The sequence below is a fragment of the Arachis stenosperma genome, chromosome 9, assembly GCF_014773155.1.
Source record: "Arachis stenosperma cultivar V10309 chromosome 9, arast.V10309.gnm1.PFL2, whole genome shotgun sequence".
Lineage (NCBI taxonomy): Eukaryota > Viridiplantae > Streptophyta > Magnoliopsida > Fabales > Fabaceae > Arachis > Arachis stenosperma.
Window position 1 is genome coordinate 81,734,427 of NC_080385.1, and position 9,113 is coordinate 81,743,539.

General features: G+C 35.9%; 1 protein-coding gene across 1 annotated transcript; it reads left to right on the forward strand.

Moving 5' to 3' along the window:
* Nucleotides 1–6,977: 6,977 nt before the first annotated feature.
* Nucleotides 6,978–8,298, forward strand: LOC130949651 (leucine-rich repeat extensin-like protein 3). Its single transcript, XM_057878311.1, has 2 exons — nt 6,978–7,417; nt 8,157–8,298. The coding sequence occupies exons 1-2, from the start codon at nt 6,978–6,980 to the stop codon at nt 8,296–8,298; spliced, it is 582 nt and encodes a 193-aa protein (XP_057734294.1).
* Nucleotides 8,299–9,113: the final 815 nt, after the last annotated feature.

Sequence of the window (9,113 nt, forward strand, 5' to 3'; positions counted from 1 at the left end):
AATTGGAGTTCTGTAGCTCCAGAAAATCCATTTCGAGTGTAGGGAGGTCAGATTCCAACAGCATCAGCAGTCCTTTTGTCAGCCTTTTATCAGAGTTTTGCTCAGGTCCCTCAATTTCAGCCAGAAATTACCTGAAATCACAGGAAAATACACAAACTCATAGTAAAGTCCAGAAATGTTAATTTAACATAAAAACTAATGAAAACATCCCTAAAAGTAGCTTAAACTTACTAAAAACTACCTAAAAACAATGCCAAAAAGCGTATAAATTATCCGCTCATCACAACACCAAACTTAAATTGTTGCTTGTCCCCAAGCAACTGAAAATCAAATAGGATAAAAAGAAGAGAATATACTATAAATTCCAGAATATCAATGAATATTAATTATAATTAGATGAGCGGGACTTGTAGCTTTTTGCTTCTGAACAGTTTTGGCATCTCACTTTTTCCTTTGAAGTTCAGAATGATTGGCTTCTCTAGGAACTTAGAATTTCGGATAGTGTTATTGACTTTCCTAGTTAAGCATGTTGATTCTTGAACACAGCTACTTATGAGTCTTGGCCGTGGCCCTAAGCACTTTGTTTTCCAGTATTACCACCGGATACATAAATGCCACAGACACATAACTGGGTGAACCTTTTCAGATTGTGACTCAGCTTTGCTAGAGTCCCCAGTTAGTGGTGTCCAGAGCTCTTAAGCACACTCTTTTTTGCTTTGGATCACGACTTTAACCATTCAGTCTCAAACTTTTCACTTGGACCTTCATGACACAAGCACATGGTTAGGGACAGCTTGATTTAGCCGCTTAGGCCTGGATTTTATTTCCTTGGGCCCTCCTATCCATTGATGCTCAAAGCCTTGGATCCTTTTTACCCTTGCCTTTTGGTTTTAAGGGCTATTGGCTTTTTCTGCTTGCTTTTTCTTTTTCTTTCTAAATTTTTTTTTTGCCATTTTTTTTTTCACAAGCTTCTTCTTTTTCACTGCTTTTTCTTGCTTCAAGAATCAATTTCATGATTTTTCAGATCCTCAATAACATTTCTCTTTGTTCATCATTCTTTCAAGAGCCAACAATTTTAACATTCATGAACAACAAGATCAAAATTATGCACTGTTCAATCATTCATTCAGAAAACAAAAAGTATTGTCACCACATCAATATAATTAAATTAAATTCAAGGATAAATTCGAAATTCATGTACTTCTTGTTCTTTTGAATTAAAACATTTTTATTTTAAGAGAGGTGAAGGATTAATGGAATTTATTCATAGCTTTAAGACATAGTTACTACATACTAATGATCATGAAGTAGAGACACAAAACATAGATAAACACAACATAAAAAACCGAAAAGCAGAAAGAAATAAGAACAAGGAATGAATCCACCTGAGTGAAGGTGGCGCCTTCTTGAAGGTCCAATGGTGCTTTTTGAGCTCCTTTATGCCTCTTCCTTGCTTCTGTTGAATGATTCCTAGTAATTTTGGTGTTCCTATCCTTATTCCTGCTCATGTGACAGAGAAGAGAAAAAGAAAAAAGAAAGAGGAATCCTCTATGTCACAGTAAAGAGGATCCTTATTGTTAGTAGAAAAAGAAAGGGCAGAGTATTGAAGAAGAATGGTTGAGGAAAGAGATAGTGATTTGAGATGAAGAGAGGTGACGAGAAGTGTTAGTAAATAAATAAATAAATAGAGAAAGGGGAGAGATAGAATTCGAAAATAATTTTGAAAAAGTGGTTAGTAATTTTCAAAAATTAAAGATAAGATATAATTAAAATTAAAATTCAAAACAATTAAAAAGAATTTTTTTTTTTAAAAAGAGATAGGTATTTTCGAAAATTAGAGAGGGATAGGTAGTTAGTTGGTTTTGAAAAAGATAGGAAACAAACAAAAAGTCAAATAGTTAGTTGAAAAAGATATTAAAATCAAATTTGAAAAGATAAGAAGATAAGAAGTTAGATAAGATATTTTGAAATCAAAAATTTTTTTTTGAAAAAGATAAAATTTTGAAAAAGATATGATATAAAAGATAAGATAAAAAGATATGATTAAAAAGATAAAAAAAAGATATTTTGAAAAAGATTTGATTTTGAAATTAAAATTAATTACTTGACTAACAAGAAACTAAAAGATAAAATTCTAGAATTTAAAGATTGAACCTTTCTTAACAAGAAAGTAACAAACTTCAAATTTTTGAATCAATCACATTACTTGTTAGCTAATTTTCGAAAATATGATGTAAAAGATAAGAAAAAGATTTTGAAAAATATTTTTAAAAAAAATTTCGAAAATTAAAAAAAAAAGGAAAAGATTTAATTTTTGAAAAAGTTTTGAAAAGATAAGATTTTTAAAATTGAAACTTTGACTTGACTTGTAAGAAACAACTAATTTTTTAAATTTTTGACTAAGTCAACTCAAATTTTCGAAAATTAGGAGAAAAAAAAGGAAAAGATATTTTTTTGATTTTTGAATTTTTTTATGATGAGAGAGAAAAACACAAAAATGACCCAAAACATGAAAATTTTGGATCAAAACACAAGATGCATGCAAGAACACTATGAATGTCACGATGAACACCAAGAACACTTTGAAGATCATGATGAACATCAAGAACATAATTTTGAAAAATTTGTTGATGCAAAGAAAACATGCAAGAGACCAAACTTAGAAATTTTTAATGCATGGACTCTAACAAACGAAAAATGCATATGAAAAACAACAAACAACACAAAACAAGAAATCATCAAGATCAAACAAGAAGACTTGTCTAGAACAACTTGAAGATCATGAAGAACACTATGAATGCATGGAATTTCGAAAAATGCAAGAAAAATTTTTTAAAGCATGCAATTGACACCAAACTTAAAAGTTGACTCAAGACTCAAACAAGAAACACAAAATATTTTTGATTTTTATGATTTTATGATTTTTTTGTATTTTTATTATTTTTTTCGAAAATATTCTTTAAAAAAACGAAAATAAAGAAAAAAAATTTTTGAAAATTTTTTTTTTTGAAAACTTTTTGAAAGGAAAATTACCTAATCTGAGCAACAAGACGAACCGTTAGTTGTCCATACTCAAACAATCCCCGGCAACGGCGCCAAAAACTTGGTGGACGAAATTGTGATCCATATTCTTTTGTATTTGTATGAAATCATTATTATGGCATCAGTTGAATTCACAACTCCGTTCAACTAACCAGCAAGTGTACTGGGTCGTCCAAGTAATAAACCTTACGCGAGTAAGGGTCGATCCCACAGAGATTGTTGGTATGAAGCAAGCTATGGTCACCTTGCAAATCTCAGTCAGGCGATTCAAGGATAATTGGATTATTAGTTTAAATTTGATTAATGGAATAAATAGAAAATAAAAAGGGATAGAAATACTTATGTAAATCAATAGTGGGAATTTCAGATAAGCGAATGGAGATGCTCTGCTCCTCTTGAAACTCTGCTTCACTACTCTCTCTTCCAATCCTTCTTACTCCTTTCCATGGCAAGCTGTATATAGGGGTTCACCATTCGACGATGGCTACTTTTGATCCTCTCGGGAAAATGGTCCTCTGCGCTGTCACTCGCATGGCTAATCGTCTGGAGGCATCACACTGGCCGAAGGCTACATCCCATCCTCGCAGTGAAAACTACACTCACGCGCTCTGTCACAGCATGGCCAATCACTGGTTGGTTCCCGCTCCTGCTGGAATAGAATCCCTTGATTCTTTTGCATTTGTCACTAACGCCCAGCACTTGCAAGTCTGAAGCACGTCACAGTCATTCATTACCGGAATCCTACTCGAAATACCACAGACAAGGTTAGACTTTCCGGATTCCCAGGATCCTACTCGGAATACCACAGACAAGGTAAGACTTTCCGGATCCTCATAAATGCCGCCATCTATCTAGCTTATACCACAAAGATTCAGTTGGGGAATCTAAGAGATACACATTCAAGCTCGGTTGCATGTAGAACGGAGGTGGTTGTCAATCACGTGCGTTCATAGGTGAGAATGATGATGAGCGTCACATAATCATCACATTCATCATGTTCTTGGGTACGAATGAATATCTTGGAATAAGAATAAGAGAGATTTGAATAAAAGAAAATAGAATTGCATTAATACTTGAGGTGCAGCAGAGCTCCACACCCTTAATCTATGGTGTGCAGAAACTCCACCGTTGAAAATACATAAGTGAAAAGTTCAGGCATGGCCGAATGGCCAGCCCCCATGTGGTCACAAGACCGAATGATCAAAGACTTCTAATACAATAGTTAAATGTTCTATTTATAATAAACTAGCTCCTAGGGTTTACATGAGTAAGTAATTGATGCATAAATCCACTTCTGGGGCCCACTTGGTGTATGCTTGGGCTGAGCTTGATCAATCCACGAGCTGAGGCTTCTCTTGGAGTTGAACTCCGAGTTATGACGTGTTTTGGGCGTTCAACTCCGGATCATGACGTTTTTCTGGCGTTTAACTCCAGACAGCAACATGTACTTGGCGTTCAACGCCAAGTTACGTCGTCAATTTCCGAATAAAGTATGGACTATTATATATTGCTGGAAATCCCTGGATGTCTACTTTCCAATGCCGTTGAGAGTGCGTCAATTGGAGTTCTGTAGCTCCAGAAAATCCATTTCGAGTGCAGGGAGGTCAGATTCCAACAGCATCAGCAATCCTTTTGTCAGCCTTTTATCAGAGTTTTGCTCAGGTCCCTCAATTTCAGCCAGAAATTACCTGAAATCACAGAAAAACACACAAACTCATAGTAAAGTCCAGAAATGTGAATTTAACATAAAAACTAATGAAAACATCCCTAAAAGTAGCTTAAACTTACTAAAAACTACCTAAAAATAATGCCAAAAAGCGTATAAATTATCTGCTCATCACTCCTCTTCATTTCTATGTCACTTTTCATGGAGTAAATCAAGGTATGAAGGCTGCTCCTCCTCCTTGAAGATTCGGCCATGGTGGTTCCTTAAGCTAATGATGTTTGCTTCATGTTTTCTCTTAAGATCTCTTATTCAATCACCAAAAGCTCCAAGAAAACGTGATTTCTAGTTACCTTAAGGTGCGGAAAACCTTCTTTTCATCATCATGAAGCTTCAGCCGTCATGGTTCATAATATTCTAAAGTTGTTTTTGATGTTAAAATAGGCGTAAAAGTGCTTCTGGAAGTTTGTTTTTGGTGCAATCTTGGACAGCAGCAAAGGAGGTAAGGTTTGGTAAATTAATCAATGATTGGCTGTGTTCTTGAAGTGTTAAATCAGATCTTGTTGCTTGAGGTTTGATTTTGGGTGTTTGTGTGATGGTTTGATCATGAAATCTTGTTGTTTAATGCTTGAAAATCATGTTTATGATGGTTTTGAAGTGGCTGTTGGTGCTGCTAGAAAACGTGACATTCCAGCCATGAAAATCATGATTTTTGATGCTTATTTGATGTGTATTTGATGGCTGAAAAGTTTCTCTTTGGTTTGATAAAAATCGGGTTCAAATCGGTTTCCGAAAAGATTGAAAAACTAGCTGAAAATCAAGCAGAAATCTGATGAACTTTTGGAAAAATGTTTTTGGTTTTTGGAAGAACATGAAAACGTGTATTCATGGAGTTTTGGGGTCAAAATGCAATTATTAAAAAGTTTGGGGTTGAAAATTAATTAATCAAAAGTTGAGGGGCTAAAGTGCAATTATTAGAAGTTATAGGGGTCAAAGTGCAATTTCCAAGAAGTCCGGGGGTCAAAATGCAATTTTTGAAAGTTAAATAAAATATTATTATTTTAATAATAAAATATTAATATATTATTTTATTAATAATATTATTTTAATAATAATATTATTTTATTAATAATAATAAAATATTGATAAAAAGACAGTTTTTCCTAAAAGCCTCAAGAAGGCAGTTTTGAGTCCAGAATTCTCTAATTTCCTTTACTAAACACCTAAGAAGAGGTATAAGAGAAGATATAGAGGTATATGAGGTAAAGAAACAAGATTTTGAAACCTGTGTTTATGTTAAAAAAAAAAGGAGTTAAAAGTGATATAGCTGTGTACCTTACCTTACAGAGTAAACAGAGAATTGTAAAATGAGCTTTCTGTGATGCTGTAATGCTTGATTTATGATGATTGCTAAGTGATGGAAGGTATGGTTATATGTGAATTATGAGCCTTCGGGTAATGCTTGTGAATGTTGTGCGGGGACGCCCGTATTGTGATGTTGCTTCCCAGACAGGCTGCGGTAGAGTAGTACCAGCCCTGCAAGCTGAAGGCTTGGTAGAGGCCTGACTCGCATACCTGCGGTATATTGAGACCTGAGCAAATACCAGCCCTGCAAGTCGAGAGCACTTGGTAGAGGGTATGCAGTACTTAATCTGGGATTAAGTTCTGGGAAGGCCTTATCTGACTTGGAGGGTCGGATTGCGTCGGGTGCGGGTCGAAACCGGCAAATGAGCTCATTACCTGCAGTAGGGACAGACATGCATCATAATTGTTTGTGCATTATTTATAGCTTATCTTCTTGTGTTCTTGTTCTATTCCTTGTTTGTTTGAGCATAACTGTGTGGTTGCATATTAATGTGTGAATGTACATTTACTTCCTATTTTCTCTCTTGTTCATGTGTTAGTTTATGTTGCTGTTATGTACATATTACTCTACATTTATTTATACTTCTATGACCACGGACATTATAAATGAACTTAATAGTAAACCCCGACCTTACTAAGAACTCCCCAGTTCTTACCCCTTACACCTCTACAGATGGACACGGGAGTCCTATTCTACGAGATTGATCCACCGTACATCCACGAGGACCCGGTGCGCGGCGAGTATTACATCTACTGTGCGGTACCTCGTATCTGTAATTATGTAGTTCGTGGTAGAACTTTCCAGTAACCTATTAGGACAGCATACTTTAATCCTGATGCACTCTATGACTTTCCTTTATCTTGGTTACACCCCGGCGGACCTGGGGTACCTCATCCTGAGGAGCAGATGCCACCTCCACCTGACTATCCTCCTCCACCTGAACCTCCTCTACCTAATGAGCCTATACCTGCCCAGCCTATCCATGAGGCACCTCCTGCACCTTTTATCCTTGATGAGTGGGGTGTTCCTGTGTTGCCACCCGAGCTTGATCCTTTACCTGAGCCGATCGAGCCTCCTGTCTTTGATGAGCAGCAGGGACATGAGTATGATCAGATCATGGAGGCGCCACCTCCTTCTCCCGACTGTATTTTGTTTGGTAGCTATCCTTTTATGGTTCCTATGGCTAGCAGTGGTTCCTCTGCTATCACTCCGGCAGAAGAAGAGGACGATGAAGAAGAAGATCCAGAGGAAGATCCTAACTTCATAGTTATCTCCTCTGACAGCGATGACGATGAGCCAGGCGAGGCGCCAGCAGGCGAGCATCACCATTCGCCCGGTGGTTTTCCGTGAGGTACTCTGGACCTGGATTGAGGAGACTTTTTGAGACGCCTAGTCTAACTTCAGTACATTAGAGTGTCTCCCTCACTTTTGTTAGCATGATTAGAGGGAATATGCATATCATAGAGTTAGGATAGCCTGGGTGCCAGCTTAGGGGCTTTTGGTCAGGCTAGGCCCTGGGGCGTCTTATGTACATATATGTACATACTATATGAGTCACTGACTTAGGGGTGACGTACAATAGCTCTATGCTTATATAACTGAGCCACTTCTGTAACATGATGTATATTATAGTGTGTTGTTCCATATTCTGTTATCTTTTGTTTTATGTTTGTGGATGTTTAATTATCCCTTGATATATGGAAGGTATGCGACTTTAAATTATTCTTGTTTTAAAAAAAATTTACTTGTAAAATTCGCGGGGTTTTAACAATGTACAGGCTTATATTTATTAATTAATAATACAAAAAGGAAAAACAAGTTGGTAACATTCAATTTCTAGTATGATCTAGACATGCTAAAAGTTGGGTCGTTACAATTTGGTATCAAAGCAGTTCTTCCTATTAGAGCCTGGGGAATTGACTGAATCATCCTTTATTGCATGCTCTGTGGTGTGTCACATGTTTATAGGGTATCTATGTGATATGTGTTGCATGAATGTCTTTGTGCTTTCATTCTGATAATGTTCACGCCCAACTTGAGGTATTAAGATTGATCACTTTGGTATTGATTGTTTGGTGTGAACAGAATCAGGATGCCTCCACGGAGATGTAGCGATCGGAAAGGGTCTACTATTAACAATCTGCCGCGAAACGATGATAATCTGTTTGCTGCGATTCATGCTATGGCTGAGGCTGTTGATGCGGAATTTATAACCCACACTTACTAACCGGCAAGTGCACCGGGTCGTACCAAGTAATACCTTACGTGAGTAAGGGTCGATCCCACGAGGATTGATGGATCAAGCAACAATAGCGTTTGATAGAATTAGTTAGGCAAGCGGAAATTGGTTTTGAGGTGTTCAAAAGATTTAAGTTCAAATTCAAAAATATCAAAAGTATAGACAATTAAATAAATTGGGAATAAAATATGGATAAACAGTTAAGGCTTCAGAGTTATCTATTTTTCCGGATTAACTTTTCTTACTAACTATTTTAATTATGTAGGATTTAATTTATGGCAAACTATATGTGACTAGACCCTAATTCCTTAGACCTTTCTAGTCTCCTCTAAAATTTATTAACTGCCAATTCCTTGGTCAATTAATTCCAATTAAAGGGTACATGATCAAATTCCAGTTTGCATGCCACAAAAACTCTAATTACCCAAAAATAAGGGGATTATATGTCACGTATCCCATTAAATCCAAATAATTAAAATTTAGGAGAATGTGTTTTCAAGCTGTTGTTCAAGTATAGAGCTTTTCCAAGTTATACAAGAACTCAAATAGAAAGAGGGTCATACTTCCGTTCCACCCAAATTCATAAGATAAAGAACGAAAACAATTCTTAAATATAAATCCAAAACATAAATTAAAATAGAAAAAGTAATAAAATCAATCCATACAAATAGACAGAGCTCCTAACCTTAACAATGGAGGATTAGTTGCTCATGGAATGTAGAATGTAAATTTGTATAGAATTCCCTAATGAAATCCCCCTAATGTAAATATCTTTATAGAAGAAAAATCTCCCCTATTTATAA

Bases quoted from the DNA above. Each gene is read 5' to 3' on its own strand.
- LOC130949651 (XM_057878311.1), top strand. From the start codon at position 6,978: ATGCCACCTCCACCTGACTATCCTCCTCCACCTGAACCTCCTCTACCT. The intron at 7,418-8,156 runs GTGAGGTACTCT...TGGTGTGAACAG, and splicing joins CATTCGCCCGGTGGTTTTCC to AATCAGGATGCCTCCACGGA.